This window comes from Salvelinus namaycush, chromosome 21 (assembly GCF_016432855.1).
Source record: "Salvelinus namaycush isolate Seneca chromosome 21, SaNama_1.0, whole genome shotgun sequence".
NCBI classification, from domain to species: domain Eukaryota; kingdom Metazoa; phylum Chordata; class Actinopteri; order Salmoniformes; family Salmonidae; genus Salvelinus; species Salvelinus namaycush.
The window spans coordinates 30,368,658-30,386,715 of NC_052327.1; the positions used below are offsets into that span (position 1 = coordinate 30,368,658).

Below are 18,058 nucleotides of genomic sequence, written 5' to 3' on the forward strand. Positions count from 1 at the left end.
CTCAAATTGCTTTCAGTCTATTAGGGAAAGGCTCTCTAGATGGGGGTATATTTTAACAGAGAGCTTTTCCTCCTTTTCCTTCTCATTCAGTAGGAAGAAAAGATGGCTGTTGCAAACATTCTTCTAAATTAACATACAGTATGACATTGTTATTATAATATCAAAACAAAGACATGTTCATGAAGTGTGTGTGTGTGTGTGTGTGTGTGTGTGTGTGTGTGTGTGTGTGTGTGTGTGTGTGTGTGTGTGTGTGTGTGTGTGTGTGTGTGTGTGTGTGTGTGTGTGTGTGTGTGTGTGTGTGTGCGTGTGTGACGTGTTCACGGCAACGCATGCAATGTTAACTCCGCCTAGGTCCAAGTGACGTTTCACATAGAATGTCGCCAATTTACCTCAGTTGTAGACATGGCAGCGCTGAGACAGGAGCATCGGTATGGGCTCTCCTGTGCAAAAATCAACAAAAACGTTCCAAATAAAACTCTCTATCACGTCAAGCTAACTGATACCGCCATTCGAACGCTCGAAGCCTATCAAAATCTTAAGGTAAGTCCCATCCGATTTAATTTGCTCTTGCTTGGGTGTTTGTTTAATTGGACACTCCGACTATAGTCTAATCGCAATGAAAAGAGGTAGACCACTGGGTAAAAAGTTCCATCAAGTTCAAAAAGTGTCAGCGACCTAGTAGCCTATCGTTTATTGTGCTTGTTGTACACTGTGCGAACACTGTAGGCTATGTATGGTTTATTGATCGATGGCATAGCTTACAGTTTTAGTAGTCTATGGTTGTTTGATTATATGGGACCATAGAAGTTATGCCACAGCATCCAATACACAATTTGAGCTTGTTTTAAATTGCTTTGAAAATGTCCTCCGATTGCTTTAACTTTCATTCGTGTGGTGCATGTTTGTAGTGTATAGCCTCTGTGATCATTGATGTTTCGAAGTAACATCTTTTATGTGACTTAATAGTCCAAACATCTATTCGTCATTTAGAAACACAAAGAAATAATGCTTAGAATTTGAAAATAAATAGCGTAAGACCATATTTATGCTCTCATCAGCGCTTTAACCTACCTGCGAATAATGGCACTCAACATTAATTGTAAATTGCAAATCTATCCAGCAATCGTGTTACTTTAAAAGTAAAATAGCATACATAAGCTGTTATGGTTTCTGATAATGTTGCAGTTTATCATTTTGAAAAATGTGTAGCCTAATAACCGTATGCCTATGTGACATGGATAATATGCAGTAAGCATTTCTAAATAACTGTAGCCTAGCCTATGTGTTTTCTTGTCAGATAAAAAATACCTTTGGTGCCTGTTGTCAGTGGTAGAAAAAGTACTCAACTGTCATACTTGAGTAAAAGTAAAGATACCTTAATAGAAATTATTCAAGTAAAAGTCAAAGTATCTGGTTTTAAATGTACTTAAGTACAGTGGTGGAAAAAGTACTACATTGTCATACTTGAGTAAAAGTAAATGCTGTCAATCAAATTCCTTATATTAAGCAAACCAGATGGCACACTTTTCTTGATTTTTATTTAATTTAAGGACAGCCAGGGGCACACTCCAACACTCAGACACAATTTACAAACGCAGCATTTGTGTTTAGTGAGCCTGCCAGATCAGAGGCAGTAGGGGTGACAATGCGTTATATTGATAAGTGTATGAATTGGACCCTATTTCTGTCCTGCCTGAGCATTTGAAATATAATGAGTAGTTGTGGGTGTCAGGGAAAATGTATGGAGTAAAAAGTACATATTTTCTGTACGGATACCCCCCAAAAAACTACTTAAGTAGTACTAAGTATTTTACTTAGCCTACAACAGGCAGTTGTATAGTAACTATGAAAAGTAGGGACAACTTGGATACCTCTACAGTCAATTGCTGTAAATCTGGACAGCAGTTGGATGGGGGCTCTGTCAGTTTCACCCCAACCCCCGAGACCGTTGTTGTTTGTTGGGTTGCGGGCGGCAGGGAAGTTTTGTTGCTGTGCTCTTGTGCATTGTTTTGCCCTTTAAACGTTTAGAAGCCCGCCCAATTCCAGAGATCATCGGTCCATCAGGTGGTGTTAAACTATGGGTTGCATTTCCCAATGAAAATGCATGGCAACTCCCACATCTGCTGTAGTGACATGAATGTAAACAGATACAAAGTGTATATATACAGGGGTCTGCTCTCTTTTCAATAGGCTTTTTTATAAGTCAAGTTTTTATTAACCAAATATGTATAGCTCATGTATAACTACAGTGTGGGATTCAGTTCATCATGCTTCTTCACAAGGTTGTTAAGTCAGGTCATTATCCGTTTCTGTGGGTTTCACTCTGTATGAGTAAATTAAGTGCCAGCCTGTAATGTTCATCATGCAACTGACCCATAAAACAAATGGATTCCTAATAAGCCTACCCTTTAAAATACAAAACGAGCTGTAGGCCTATTGAGCAATGACCAGAGGGAAAGAGAGCAGCATGATGACCTCTCCCAAAACCGTCTACAATAGATAAACAGGCCTGTTGACCATGGCTGCAGCTGTATCTTTCAGATAATGGCTCTTATCTCTTGACCCTGTATCATCGCTAGGAGTACCTCAGATGTTACATTGAGGAGTACCTCTCTCAATGTTACATACTAGTCATATACAGGTACTGATCCTTCTTGACTGTTCATGAACACTTGGAAAATGCACAGTGTGGTCACCTCTTTACAGTTACATAAAGGCTTATTTGGAGGACAGCTTTGTACATGGAGGGCAGGTTTGTGCAAGTCACAGTACGGAGGGCTGATAAAATGTATCTCACTTGTAAACAAAGGTAGAGTTAGTTCTTAAACCTGCCTCTACCTTTAGTCATTTTGATGAGAAATCAACTGAGAAAATGATTAGGGATTCTACTCTAAAAGCTTTGTGATGAGGCTGTCCTTGATTCTCTCTATCTCCCCTCTCTCTCTCACTCCCCTCTCACTCTCTCTCTCTCTCTCTCTCTCTCACTCTCTCTCCCCTCTCTCTCACTCTCTTGTTCTCTCTCACTTGCTCTGTTTCTTCCCTCTCTAACTCTCTCTCCCCTCTCACTCTCTCTCTCTCACTCCCCTCTCTCTCACTCTCTTGTTCTCTCTCACTTGCTCTGTTTCTTCCCTCTCTCTCTCTCCCCTCTCTCACACTCTCTCCCCTCTCTCACTCTCCCCTCTTTCTCACTCTCTCTCCCCTCTCTCTCACTCTCTCTCCCCTCTCTCTCACTCTCTCCCCTCTCTCTCACTCTCTCACTTGCTCTGTATCTTCCCTCTCTCTCACTCTCCCCTCTATCTCACTCTCTCTTTCTCTCTCACTTGCTCTCTATCGCCTTTCCTCCCTCCCCAATTTCCAATTGACTATGAGAACTGGTTGAGTGAAACAAGTTTTCTGTGCTCTAGATTGATTAATCAGAGACATTCCAGTGCAGATTAGTGGTGAAGCAACATTGATCTCTGGGCTGTTTTATTATTGAATTAACATTTAAGAGGTTGTACTTCGGTCATTGGGGCAAATAAGGGATGGGAAACTATAATTATTGTGATGGTTAGCTAATGGTATAATTTGCCCCACTGAACTAAGTAGCACTGTTTTAATACATTCTTATCTTGACGAATAAGTAATTATTGCTGTGGGAGAAATTGCCGGTATTGAGAGTGTAATCGCAGCAAATATATCTACTAGCAGAGCTTGACCAGATTTGTAATATTTATTATTAAATAACAATATTTAATTTCAATATTTAATTTTACCTGATGTATTTTAGGTTTAATCGTATTGTATCTACCTGCAATGCTTGAGTCTGTTATATTACATGATAACCACTTTCCTTTTTTTGTCTCCCCAGGGATCCTTAACAAATCAGCCAGCAATTTGCTTCAAGGGGAGCCAGGGGGTAAGATGAATGTGTTTTTGCACATCCTTTCTAATGCTTCAGAAATTAAATGCTTTAATTAGTTCTGATTTGCCTTACAGGCAGCACATTCGTAACAGTTTCTCCACTGCATTTTTTATGAGATTCAAAAACATGGCTTGAAACAAGAGGGCAGTTCAGTTGCATGCATCCACTGACTAAACCCTGAAGGCCTGCCTGATTAGATTGCACATGTTGTGAGGATATTGTTCTATTCTTCAGCTGGTGGTTATTGTTGCCTTTTAGAGATATACAGTAAGAATGGAGCTGTTCTCACATTTGTCGTTATAAATACATTAATAGCTTGACTGCCTTGCAAAGGGACTATCGGTGTTTAATGTGACCTCCTTTGCATTTGTGGTATGTGTGAGTTTAGGTTTGTTATGCTTCAGCTTTCCATGTTAGATTTAGAACTGGATTCAATCAGTCATGCTACAGCAATGTTTATACAGAGTCTTTATTTACACAACTACAGTACTGCCAGTTATTCTGAAAACTGGAAGCATATAGCTGGTATTCTCACAGTATTCCAGGACCATGTTTGTGATTCTATCTGACAACAGGGAAAAATATGTGATAATATGCTAATGCATAAATACTGCAAACCAGGTTTGTTTAATTGTAGCTATGTGTCATGTTATCCTTGATGCTGAGTGTAGTCAGACCTAGCACATAATCTACAGAAACACTTGGCAGTGAAAGGGAGAAGACATTCCTGTGAAGCAGCAGTAAAGAAAGATGCCTGTGTCCAACCAGATTAGCCGGGCACTAAAGCACCCTCCCCAGCGCTGCTTGCTAGCCTACTGCACATTTACTACAAAATCGGTCGGCCCTGTCGAAAAGGAGCTGCTCTAATCCCTGCATTGACCAAAGTGACTTTGCTCTGTACACAAACGCTGGCCTGTGTGCTCACACAGGCCCTAAGAGAGGGTACACTATACCCCCAGGCTGCTAGCCAGGTTACTGGGTCAGGCTGGCAACTGAAAAGGCTTTGTTTGGAGAGGGGGAGGAGGTTGGGGAGTTGGTGAACCCGAGGGAGCCCCATGTCTCCACGCCTGTTGTCTCTGTGTAGACATGAAAGAGCTGAGATGAGGAAAGGGGGATGCTATGGCAGCCGTGGAGTTGTTCTCCCTCTGTCTGCACTGTTCTTTATGGCGCTTCATCAGAAAATAATAAAGTACTCTGATACAGAATGTAGCTTAAGTAAACACAAACATATGTAAGGCATATGCAAGCCAGCGAGTGTTGTAATTGAACATATGCAAAATCGAAGAGATGAATACGGATAGGCGACATCAGTCCTTCTGTTTAGCAATTTTGAGTGTGTGCAATTAAAGTATGCTTTAATCACTGAATAGGATTTTGTGAATATATCTTTGTTGGCACATTATATATTCAAATTGCTTTGGCGGAATTCAAGCATAGGCTCCCTCCCCCTCTGACAGCGGCCCCCTGCGCTGGCCGGTTGGGCATTAATGAGCTATCTGCCGTTGGAGGGAGAACAGATTAAGCTGTTAATGGGGGGAGGATGGCGTTGAACGTGGCAGACTGGGGTACACCAGACAGAGGGGGACCAATGGGCTCTAAGGTTCCTAACAGTACAGTCACGGTAAACAGTGTCCTTACCCATCATATTTACAGCAGCTCTTAACATTTCAAAAACAGTGTTGAGTGATATCATTTTCCTGTACTCTTGAGCTGGTGACATCACCCCCAGCCCAAAAGAGATGTGAATGTAGACTAGTGGACGAGGAGTGGGTATGTGATGATGATAGGGGTGATGCTTGTGACCAGTAATAGATGGCATTGTTCTCTCAGACTTGCCCTGCTGGTCCAATAGACTAGATGTAACGTAGTAAACGGAAATCCGGGTGACACTCAAATGATCAAATCAAATCAAATTTTATTTGTCACATGTGCCGAATACAACAGGTGTAGACCTTACAGTGAAATGCTTACTTACAAGCCCTTAACCAACAATGTTTTTTTTTTTTTTTAAGACCCCAAAAAATAAGAAATAAAAGTAACAAATAATGAAAGGGCAGCAGTAAAATAACAATAGCGAGGCTATATACAGGGGGTACTGGTAAAGAGTCAATGTGCTGGGGCACCGGTTAGTCGAGGTAATTGAGGTAATATGTACATGTAGGTAGAGTTATTAAAGTGACTATGCCTATATAATAACAGAGTACAGCTGCGTAAAAGAGGGGGGAGGCAATGTAAGTAGTCTAGGTAGCCATTTGATTAGATGTTCAGAAGTTTTATGGCTTGGAGGTAGAAGCTGTTTAGAAACCTCTTGGACCTAGACTTGGCGCTCCGGTACCACTTGCCGTGCGGTAGCATAGAGAACATGATCACTAGGATGGCTGGAGTCTTTGACAATTTTAAGGGCCTTCCTCTGACACCACCTGGTATAGCGGTCCTGGATGCCAGGAAGTGAGGTGGTGTCTGGTTAGACTGTAAACTCTCCTTCCAGACTCACATTAAGCATCTCCAACCCAAAATTAAATCTAGAATCGGCTTCCTATTTCGCAACAAAGCATCCTTCACTCATACTGCCAAACATACCCTCGTAAAACTGACTATCCTACCGATCCTAGACTTCGGCGATGTCATTTACAAAATAGCCTCCAACACTCTACAAAGAAAATTGGATGTAGTCTATCACAGTGCCATCCGTTTTGTCACCAAAGCCCCATATACTACCCACCACTGCGACCTGTATGCTCTCGTTGGCTGGCCCTCGCTTCATATTCGCCGCCAAACCCATTGGCTCCAGGTCATCTATAAACACGTTTTTGCTAGGTAAAGCCCCGCCTTATCTCAGCTCACTGGTCACCATAGCAGCACCCACCCGTAGCACGTGCTCCAGCAGGTATATTTCACTGGTCATCCCCAAAGCCAACTCCTCCTTTGGCCGCCTCTCCTTCCAATTCTCTGCTGCCAATGACTGGAACGAATTGCAAAAATCACTGAAGCTGGAGTCTTATATCTCCCTCTCTAACTTTAAGCATCAGCTGTCAGAGCTGCTTACCGATCATTGCACCTGTACACAGCCCATCTGTAAATAGCCCACCCAACTAACTCATCCCCATATTGTTATTTATTTTTTTGCTCCTTTGAATCCCTGGATCTCTACTTGCACATTCATCTTTTGCACATCTTTCACTCCATTGTTAATGCTAAATTGTAATTATTTTGCCACTATGGCCTATTTTTTGCCTTACCTCCCTAATCTTACTGCATTTGCACACACTGTATATAGATTTTTCTTTTGCGTTATTGACTGTACGTTTGTTTATCCCATGTGCAACTCTGTATTGTTTGTGTCGCACTGGTTTGCTTTATCTTGGCCAGGTCGCAGTTGTAAATGAGAACTTGTTCTCAACTGGCCTACCTGGTTAAATAAAGGTGAAATAAATAACAAAAATAAAATACCTCGGTCTACAAAACAGTAGGAACACCTTCCTAATATTGAGCTGCACGCCCTTTTGCTCTCAGAACAGCTTCAATTCTTCGGGGCATGGAATCTACAAGGTGTCGAAAGGGTTCCACAGGGATGCTGGCTCATGTTGACTCCAATGCTTCCCACAGTTCAGTGAAGTTGGCTGGATGTCCTTTGGGTGGGGGACCATTCTTGATACAGACGTGAAACTGACAAACCCAGCAGCGTTTCAGTTCTTGACACATTCAAACCGGTGCGCCTTGTACCTACTACCATACCCCGTTCAAAGCCACTTAAATCTTTTGTATTGCCCATTCACCCTCTGAATGGCACACATACACAATCCATGTCTCAGTTGTCACAAGGCTTAAAAATCCTTCTTTATCCAGTCTCCTCCCCTTCTTCTGCACTGATGACATCAATAAGGGATCATAGCTTTCACCTGGATTCACCTGATCAGTCTGTCATGGAAAGAAAAGGTGTTCCTAATGTTTTGTAAACTCAGTGTACATAGCAAATATCTGGATTTAGGTCTGCCCAGAAGCTAACTATGGGGCTATTCTTATTGATGGACATTTAAGGAGAGGAAGCGCGAAGAGATTACACTTGACATAATATGTACGTAAACATTTCAATTTACATGCCATCCTTGCCTTACCTTTTGTTGTGGCTGGCAACGTGACATTCTTGCTTGGCAGCTCCAAATTTACCATAAATATCAGTATCACAGTAACTTAGCCAGTAGCCACTGACTAGCCAGTAAGCTTGCAAATGATTTAACAAAACAAGCAACTTTCCCTCTAAAACAGATTAGCTACAATTTTGAATAATGCAACTAAACCATATTACACTCTCGGGTAGAGGAGACTTGAACTTCAGAGCCTGCAGAAGCTCCAGCACCACAATACGAGACATATAGAACTTATCTCTCTCCTGTGAATACACAAAATAGCTCAGGATGAGGACAAATGAGGATCGTGGAAAGAGAATATAGAAAATAACTGTGTACAAATGTTGGAATGATTTTAGAGGAACCAGCTAGATAGCTAGTAACGTTAGCATATCAAACATGAATGTTTACCCCTCTCATACGGACAGAAAATATCAGCTTCAGCCTATTAAAGTCACCTTATAACAAACCAGGCTTCATTTGATCAATATCATGGAAGGCATTATAGGAGGTAAACGCAAAATTGTGACTGAAAATGTTGATCATTTCCCTGGTCATTGCTCATCCAATTCCATTCCTTTGCTTTAGATTTGTGTATATTGTTGTGAAATTGTTAAATATTACTTGTTAGATATTACTGCACTGTTGGAGCTAGAAAGACGAGCATTTCGCTACACCCACAATAACATCTGCTAAACATGTGTATGTGACAAATAAAATTGGTTTTGATTTGGTGAATTGATTAGCTTCTTGCTGCATTCCTCTTACCAGGAAGGAAGCTCAGAGCATTCAAGGGGGGGAAACACTGAGCTTCCCTTTTTTAAAGCTAAAGCGACAATTTAAGAAAGTAACAGGTGAAAACTTAATAAAACTCTCAAATATAATGAAAATGTCTATACATTTCAGCTGTATTTTTGCTGTATGAATGAGACAATTCTGTTCAACGAGACAATTCTGTTTACACTGCACTGCTTAGAGGGGGGAAACTGTCGGGCGAGTGTCGTGTGCGACCTCCAAAGGTAGCGTTAGAGACGTGAGAAATACAGAAGTTTACATTACAGTAATGTCTCTTGAGAATCGATTCCTCCCGACAATCTCTCAAAATTCTCCTTAATTCTCATCAATGAGAATAGATCCTAAATGCTATCTGGTGCTGAGAGGAGAGTAGAGGAGGCGTTAGGGAGCATTCTTCCCATCGATCATGTAATGACAACTGTATGTGGCTCAGCTAGACCCCCCCCCCCCCCCCCCCCCCCCAGGTCCCTCCCGTCTACCCCCCTGATTATTGTGCCGTTTCACCCTCTGCCTTGGCTGAAGCCTTGGGCGACATCAGGGCCTCCATCTCACATGCGGCTGCCCCGACCCTACCCCCACCCAGAGCGCTCCGCCTCTCCATCTCACTGTGTGTGTCGGTGTGTGTGTCGGTGTGTGCATGCCCATCAGTTATTTTCCCGAAAGCTAATTAGAATAACAATAAGAGGAATGCAGTCAGAGCTCCTTTCCCAGTGGCACAACTAGAAGGTGGGGGGAGTCGTCCTTCAGGCACACGTCGCTCTATTCATCCAGATGTGTCAAGCTAGGAAAAAGGCTCTGTGTGCCCTGCGCATCTGAGGCCCACTGTTTTGACTGGCAAAGCTGTTGGCCCCAGTATTTTGGGATCACAGTATCTGAGGGACAAGCCTAATGAGACTTCTCCCAGTCCAGTGTGTGGTCACCTCTCCAGGATAACTAATAGATCCAGGATGTTGTAGTGCTGCTCACATATTAGCTCAACCAATATGTGTTTATTTATTAGCACATGTCAAAAAACTATTAGGAATATTGATTGACATACCCAGCCCCCATTGTTTATACTTGTACAGTTGTAGTGTTCTCCTTTCATTACATCAACAGTGATAGGAACATCATGGCAGCTATTTATATCACATCACAGGAATAGGCTAAACCAAGGAGATCCTGTTGGAACTAAATCCATCTGTACACCAGTAAGCACTGACCCAGAAGCTACCTAGGCGGGTAATGACATCACTTTGAAATATCGTTTTTTCTTCTTCACTGAAAGCACTAGTGCAACAAAACGGACATCAGCGAGAGTGAAAAGCAGTATGTGATGTTAGAAAGAACAATCCTTTGTTCCTCCGATCTTTCTGTTTGTCTGGTTGGTTGTTCGGCTATCAGCAATGGTCACTTTTCCTCAACTCTTCCCATATCCATTATTTTCCCAGCATTTAAAAATGCAGCACAACAGGATACAAGCAACACTGCCTCTGTAAACAAAGATGGTTACGGAAGTGGAATGGTCAGAGGGGAGAGTTTCTGTCTGAAGTCTGTAGTGCTTGTGTTCTTTAGGGTTCAAATCACTAGAGTACTACAGACTGAGCTATTGTTTAACCTAAAGAAGAATAACAACCTCGTTGTTTACCAGATTTACAGTGGGAGATATACTGTACAGGAATGGAGGGGGTGAGTTATTGAACCATGTGTTTGCTGAGGTTGACAGATTAGCCCAGCCTCTCTTGGAGAAGGCACATTTTGCTTGGCATAGGAGTCAATACCTTGGGGGATGCTGTAGCCAGGCCAATTGCCCACCCCCTACTCCCCTCAAGAACCCCCTTAAAAAACCCAACTCTGTGGATCCCAAGTCTTTATCAACGGTAGGGCTGACTTGAAGCACAGGAACAAAAAGACAGCCTCACTAAAAGCATGATTTAAAAGAGAGGTGATCTCATGCATTGTGTTCATGATCTATGAGTCATTGATCATACGGTAAACAGCGGGAGGATTGTGGAGAGCAGGAATTAATAATGCCCCGGATTTCCCTGCGGCATCGTCTGCCTGTGTTGCCTTCTATGGTTGTCTGCATGTGTCATTGGAATAATGCCTTCCTTTTTAACGCCACTTGTAAGCTTCCTTTTCCTTTTTGACCAATAGTTCTGTGTGGAACTTTGTGAATGTCTTAGCAGTGTTTCCTCATAGTACACATGGATCCAGCGTGTGTGTATTGCTGTTTGTGAGGAGATGCAGCGTGGCAGAGGGAAGAAATGCTGTTGGCCCCAGCTCTAATCCACCCCTTCCTCCTCCCAGAGTAGTTCTCTCTGTTCTGTTTGTCCCCTCATTGGGATGCATTGGTGATCACCACATACCAGAGAGACAGGGAAAGAGAGGACTGTGGAGTACCGTCCCTCATGCACGAGCTGAGCTGGGAGTCACGCTGTGACGGTGCTGTCGTCCTAGCCCTCTCCAGCCGCCCGCCACACGTCCCTGCTGTTCATGAATAATCCAGGCTGGCCGACGGTCCATTGCTCTCAGCTCTGTGGGGGAAGATGCAAGAACAAAAGACAGGCAGCTCACAGCAGCAGCCATGACTGTGCAGACTGGGATACGATGACAATGGCCAGTAGTGTCAGTACAGACAAGGGCAGGAGGCACAGACTAGAGTAAATCACGTTCGTGTATCTAGGCACCTGCTCCCATCACTGTGCTGCCATGCTAAATACCAGAGCTAGGATCTCTACCTGCTCGGTAATGTCTACAGACCCAAGAAGAAGAAAAGAACATCACCAAAGAAATACTTATCATCTTTCCTGGCAGATGGGTGGTTAGCAGGAGGAAAAAAAGTATATCTCTTTACCAGAATAATGTTCTCATACGCCACCAAATGTAAGGCAGAAGAAGAGCACCATGATCAGAGATAATGAATAGTGTTAATGCTGTCTGTGCGTCAGAGGAGGAGTTTTCCATGGACACCAATGAGGGGTGCCCTTTGTCCTGCTCTAACAGCAGAGCCCCCACCAAGTTGTTCTGTTCCAGTCCAGTTCACACCTTACAACAGCCTGAAAGTATTTGACATCTCCAAACACACAGGGCCGGCCAGCCAGCCGGGAGCAGGCTGCAGCATATGTGCCTGGGCCCGGGGCCACAGTGGGGGTTATTGTATCTTCCCCGCGCCCCATCGAGAAACTGTTCTGACAAGGTGCTGAGGATTGACAATCTGATGCCATTTTGCTGGATGACACTAACTGTCCAACTGCCAAGTTCAGCTCACAGGATGGACACTATTGGACAAAGCTGACTGACTCAGTTCTCTGACAGTACACTGCTCACTGACTCCCATTTGTTCTGTTGGAGAGTTTTTAGAATAATTTGCATATGTTATCCATTCTTTCTCACAATTTGTTATAATTGTCCTGTAACTTGTCTTGGGAGTATTGTACCAGGATTTCAACAAAATACATGTTGTGTAATATGGCATAGCTTACTATTTTAAATGTCCCTTGGAATGATCAGATAAAATAAAGAGTACAGACAGAAGTGTGATGCCTAATTCCTGTGGTTAGTGAACGCTAAATAGTGATTAGTTTCCTATGCAGGCCTAAGTAGTTAGTTGGAGGCATTGACCGCTGATGTTGATGTTTGGTTGAAGCGTGGCTTAGGAGATGTTTGATCTTAGTCCTTCCATGTGACCTGCGGGAGTGTGGGGCTCCCCTGGCTTAACCAGAGATGGAAAAGGAAGGCTCACACTGCCTGGGGAAGACAGGGGCCCCTGAGGCCTGGGGGCCCAGGGCAAGGACAGCTTTATGGTGCAACCTGCCTGCCCTGTGTGAGTCTGCTTTATGGAAATACACATCTCTGTTACTTACGCTGATACTTACACTCTTTCCTCTGGTCTAAAAAATATCCCAATGCCCTAGGGCAGTGATTGGGGACAATGCCCTGTGTAGGGTGCCGTCTTTCGGATGGGACGTTAAACAGGTGTCCTGACTCTCTGAGGTCATTGAAGATCCCATGGCACTTATCGTAAGAGTAGGGGTGTTAACCCCGGTGTCCTGGCTAAATTCCCAATCTGGCCTTCACACCATCATGGTCACCTAATAATCCCCAGTTTACAATTGGCTCATTCATCCTCCTCTCCCCTGTAACTATTCCCCAGGTCGTTGCTGTAAATGAGAATGTGTTCTCAGTCAACTTACCTGGTAAAATAACGGAGATTTGTTTTTTTGTTTTTTTTTACAATCTGGGTGGTGGTTCTGGAACAGAAAGGGACCAAGGTAAACGTCATGTTAGATTTCCATCAGTTTGGAAAATGGGAACCCACAAAATATTGATTATTTTGTATTTAGTTTAAAACAAATTATCAATATTTCAAGAGTTTTGTTGTGATGAACATTTGTATAGAGGTTTTTTTAAATACACAAAAGCCTACAAATGTAGGCCTAAGCTTTTTCGTGTACCTTTTCTATTAAGTGTTTATTCGAAACCCTCTAGCATGATTAACTGTCCTGGGAAATCTGAAGACAGGAGAAAGTGGCAGGTAGCAGTTGATGATGGCCCCTGTGTGCTCAGACAGAGCTTTTAACGGGAGTACCTCATGCTTTAGGGCCCTTAAACTTCACACCAGGTACTGTAGGGGCTAAATGCTGCCAGGGGAGATGGTTTCTCCCACAGGAGCCAGGAGTGCAGAGCTGGGAACTAATGGGTTAAATTACATATGGTTATGAAGATGGAGAAGAAAGCTGAATAAAACAGGGGCGCCCTCAAAATGGACTGACCTGAGTGACATTGATTAGGTGACAGGCAACTCTAACGCTTGGCTGGAGGGGGGTGCTCGATGCTTGCCTCGCACTGAGGGCATAGCAACCGGGGGAAGTGCTGGCGTTATGGGGGTTGGGGTTCTGGGGGGTGCGGGAATTGCACAGCTAAGACTGTAAACCCTGAGCTGTGCTCTCCCTAGGGGCAGGCAGGCTTTTGTTTATCAGCGTCTCCATTTGAAACAAGTCATTCTGCATTGCAATGCTGTCTGCTTTGACCTACTTCTGGAGCCTCTCTTTCTATGACTTGTTGCTTGTAATTTTGGTCAAGACCAAGTCTTGAGGTAATAGGTCCTGACGATATGGCTCTTCTTTTGCTTCTGTTTACTTTGACTCTTTTTTGTTTGATGGCAGTTAGTTGGCAGAAACCTTAAGCAGCCATTAGTGGAATCGTACCCCACCACTTCACAAAGGGCTGGACAGATATAGGTCAACATAACTAATGGTCAGTTCGATATCGCAAGTGTCCATGGCTTTGTGGGCTGCCTTGCGTTTTGTGTTCCGCAGTGTGGCTTTCATGTTGTGTGCTATAAAGAGAGCTGAGGCTGGGTGATGGGGGTAGGGTGCATAGCTCGCTGTGGGGTTCGGAGGGGGAGAGAGATGGGGGGGTTGAAAGAGGAACTGTTTATTGGCTACAAGCTACAGAAGCTGCTTATTGCTGTACTGCATAACTGGGCATTTGTGGCGGCCAGAGTCCTGCCTGCCACATCTACCCCAGGCACTGTGCTTTCTGCCAGCCAGCCTGGAATCAATCACTTCCCAAATATAACTAAAGATACTGTTTCAAGGCCACTGACTGTCCTCTGTTTGTCTTATGGCACCTAATAAAATGAAAATATTACGTTATTTTTTGGTCCTTTGTTTTGTTAGCCGTGTCACACTAGTCTGACACCATTAAGGAAGTGAAAGTGACTTACTTTCAGATGATTTGGCAACAATTTCTGAATTCTGAGTACTGTATGGCTGTGCACATTGTCAGTCAGTCAGTAATCATGCTGGGTCAAAAGAAGTAATCATTCTGTGGCCCATCTCTCTGCCCCTTTCAGGCGGTGTCAGAGGAAGGACCTAAAAATTGTCAAAGACTCAAGCCTCCCAAGTCATAGACTGTTCTCTCTGCTACTGCAATGCAAGCGGTACTGATGCACAAAGTCTGGAACCAACAGGACCCTGAACAGCTTCTACCCCCAAGCAATAAGTTAATTAAATAGTTAACCAAATAGCTACCCGGACAATCTGCATTAACCCTTTTTGCACAAACTTTGTTTGACTCCTAACATACACTGCTGCTACTGTTTACTATCAATCGTGTTGCCTAGTCACTTTATTCCTATTTATATGTACACATCTACCTCAATTACCTCCTACCCTGCACATAGACTCAGTACTGGTACCCTGTGTACATAGCCAAGTTATCATTACTCACTGTGTATTTATTATCACTTTTATTATTACGTGTTTTACTTTTCTATTCCTCTTTTTTTTCCTGCATTGTTGGGAAGGGCCGTAAGTAAGCATTTCACTGTTAGTCTACACCTGTTTAAGAGCATGTGATAAATAAAATGTAATTTAATTTGATCTTGTCCTCAAATTTCCTCTGCTTATTCAGACTGACGAAAGTTGGAAGAGAGGCATCGGGACAAAATGTCTATTTACATAATATGTACATAAACTTTTCAATTTACATTAGCAATGAAATGTCCCATGCTGAGAGGGGATGGACATTCTTGCTTCGCAGCTCAAATTTACCGTAATTATCACAGTACCCACTAGCCAGTAAGCATGCAAACTATTCAACTAGCTAGCTATGCGAGCAACTCTTAATCTACCATATTGCACTCTTGATTAATGCAACAAAACCATATTACACTCTTAAATAATGCAACAATTCACAAGCATGTGCAGATGTCAAAATGGTTTATTTTCTCGTCCATCCGCTCATTAATTTGGTTGCAAAACAATATCACACCCAAAGTGGCACAGCTGCTAGCTAACGTTAGCCAACAACACCTGCTTCATCAAGTAACTTTAGAAAAGCAAAAATGTACGTTTACCCCTCTCATACAAATATAAAAGTACAGTAACATTTTCATACAGGGTCATTAATATTATACAGCGATAAGTAGCTAGCAAGCTAAGCAAATTGTATGCATCCTCCTCACATATTACCAGGGGTGAAAGTTTAATTAATTTGTTCCCGGTACGGGACCTCCTATGTGTGTACACGCTTGTCAAACAGTCACTTCAAATGGCTCCTTTACTAGGTTACCCGTGCACGTTCATCCACTCGCAACATATTTCCAGCCTCCAAACAGTGGTGAATGGAAAGAGACATCTGTTACACAAAACACCCTAAAAGATTTATGACATTTGACGATTGTCATTACGCCACAATTTATGCAGTCACTGCTGTCGGTGCCCGTCTAGGTCACTTATCTCTGCCTTGGCAAAATGTCAATCGTGTTCTGATTTAAATGTTCTCTTCGCACCACATCACATTTTGGAGCGTAGGCTATAACGCTCGTTTTGAAGTCCATTCGCAAAATTGTCATGCCTCTGACATGCAGTAATGATAAATAGTGGTGTAATAGCCTACAGTTTTCTTTACATTTTGTTTTAATTATTGAGATAGGCTCATATTTTACCTGTACGGTGTATTTTGCCAGGATGCCATACCAGACCGCCTTACTTTCACCCCTGCATATTACTAGCTAGCTAGTTAGCTTCGTTAGTTAACATTGGCTGACGTTAGCATTCAGCTATCTGAACCATACCTAGATTGCTCACATAAAATGCAATTTCTATCAAAAACGATGGATTTTAGCACCCAAAGAAAAGCTTGCATTTACACAAGACAAACATGGGTACAAGGAAATCATTCAATAATGGACATTTTTACAAGTGTCGGAGGTGCAGTACACCCACACTCGTCACCACTCAACTTTATTGTACTTGTACATCTTGGAGTTGAGAAATTCGGCTACTTGTATTCTTACTAGCTTTTGCTTTGAAATAAATGACAGTGTTCTGAGATTCCCTTAAAGCTACGGTGTCAATTTCAGAGTAAACGAGTCTCAAATATAAGGAAAATGCCGATACATTTAAGCTGTTTAAAAAACATTGCTCTGCTATTAAGAATTTTACTGTAGAAGCATTTGACTCTAGAAGACAATTCTGAAATGCTCGGAGGAGGGGGTGAGCAAGGCTCACCCGCAACCTCCGGAGGTGGTGTATTTAGAAGACAATTCAACCGCAACCTCCGGAGGTGGTGTATTACAGTTAAAGGTCTAGCCGAGGGTATTTTCTCGAAACCTCTAGGCAATCTCTCGTAGTGAGAAGAGACCCTAGGGCACAGGCTCAGCATCATCAAAACTGTCCATTTCAACTTGAATAAATGGACAGTCGGTGCCCAATGTTTTTAAGTACATTACAATACCTCTTGGTTAATAACATTCTTTGTTCAATTGGCCATTTAGTGAAAGTAGATTTTTAGGCCATTTAATGTAACTGATGGTTGCCCCATAGCTCTGTTGGTCGCCAGGGGAGCCCTGGACAGTACTGTATATGACACTGGCCACTATTATCCAGGTAGAGGGTCATGAGTTCCTATTGGTAATGCCAGGATATCAGCCTCCCCGGTCCAATGGCTGACAAGAGGTCGTCATTTTATGACCTAGTATTTCCCATGTGGCCTGGGTTATTGTTTTAGCCAGCTGCTTATTTAGGTCAGTTTTATGGCTTGAAAACAGAGGAGGGTCAAGCCCGCTCTCATATCAATACATTAAAATTGTAACGATTCTCGTGGGCTGAAGGAAGAGTGCAGCGTTTAAAGTGTTCATGATGTAATCCAAAAAACCACATCGAACAAAAACAACAAACAGGAGAACGAAAGCGAAACAGTTCTGTCTGGAGCAGACACAAAACAGAAAACAACTACCCACCAAACACAGGTGGGAAAAGGCTACCTAAGTATGGTTCTCAATCAGAGACAACGATAGACAGCTGCCTCTGATTGAGAACCACACCCGGCCAAACACATAGATATAGAAAACATAGAACAAAAACATAGAATGCCCACCCCAACTCACGCCCTGACCAAACCAAAATAGAGACATAAAAAGGATCTCTAAGGTCAGGGTGTGACAAAAATCTACTTTGGTCCACTAGCAAATAAACTTCTAGATTACATTTACTCCAATCACCCCCTGGTCAGATAAAATGTACTCATTAAATAACAGTGTTGTTCCAAAGCAATAACATCAAAGCAGCAATGCTGCAAGGTTGATATAAGTGTGTCACAGAGTGTAACATGCAGAATACAGTAATACTGGTATAGGTAGATGATGATTAACATGGTGCTCTACAGATGGACACCTTTTACATTTGGCCTGTTTAAGACTGTATTTATACAGCTATAATTGGGTTTTTTGTGCACTGTGCTT

The 18,058-nt window shown here is 42.7% G+C and overlaps 1 protein-coding gene across 1 annotated transcript in view; it reads left to right on the forward strand.

Annotated features, from left to right (window-relative positions):
- Positions 1-402: 402 nt before the first annotated feature.
- The window catches only part of LOC120066291 (RNA polymerase II elongation factor ELL2-like), a 41,613-nt gene continuing 23,957 nt past the window's right edge, over positions 403-18,058 (forward strand). The window contains exons 1-2 of the mRNA XM_039017572.1: positions 403-540; positions 3,851-3,898. Coding sequence (XP_038873500.1) covers positions 403-540; positions 3,851-3,898 — 186 coding nt within the window. The remainder of the gene's footprint in view (positions 541-3,850; positions 3,899-18,058) is intronic.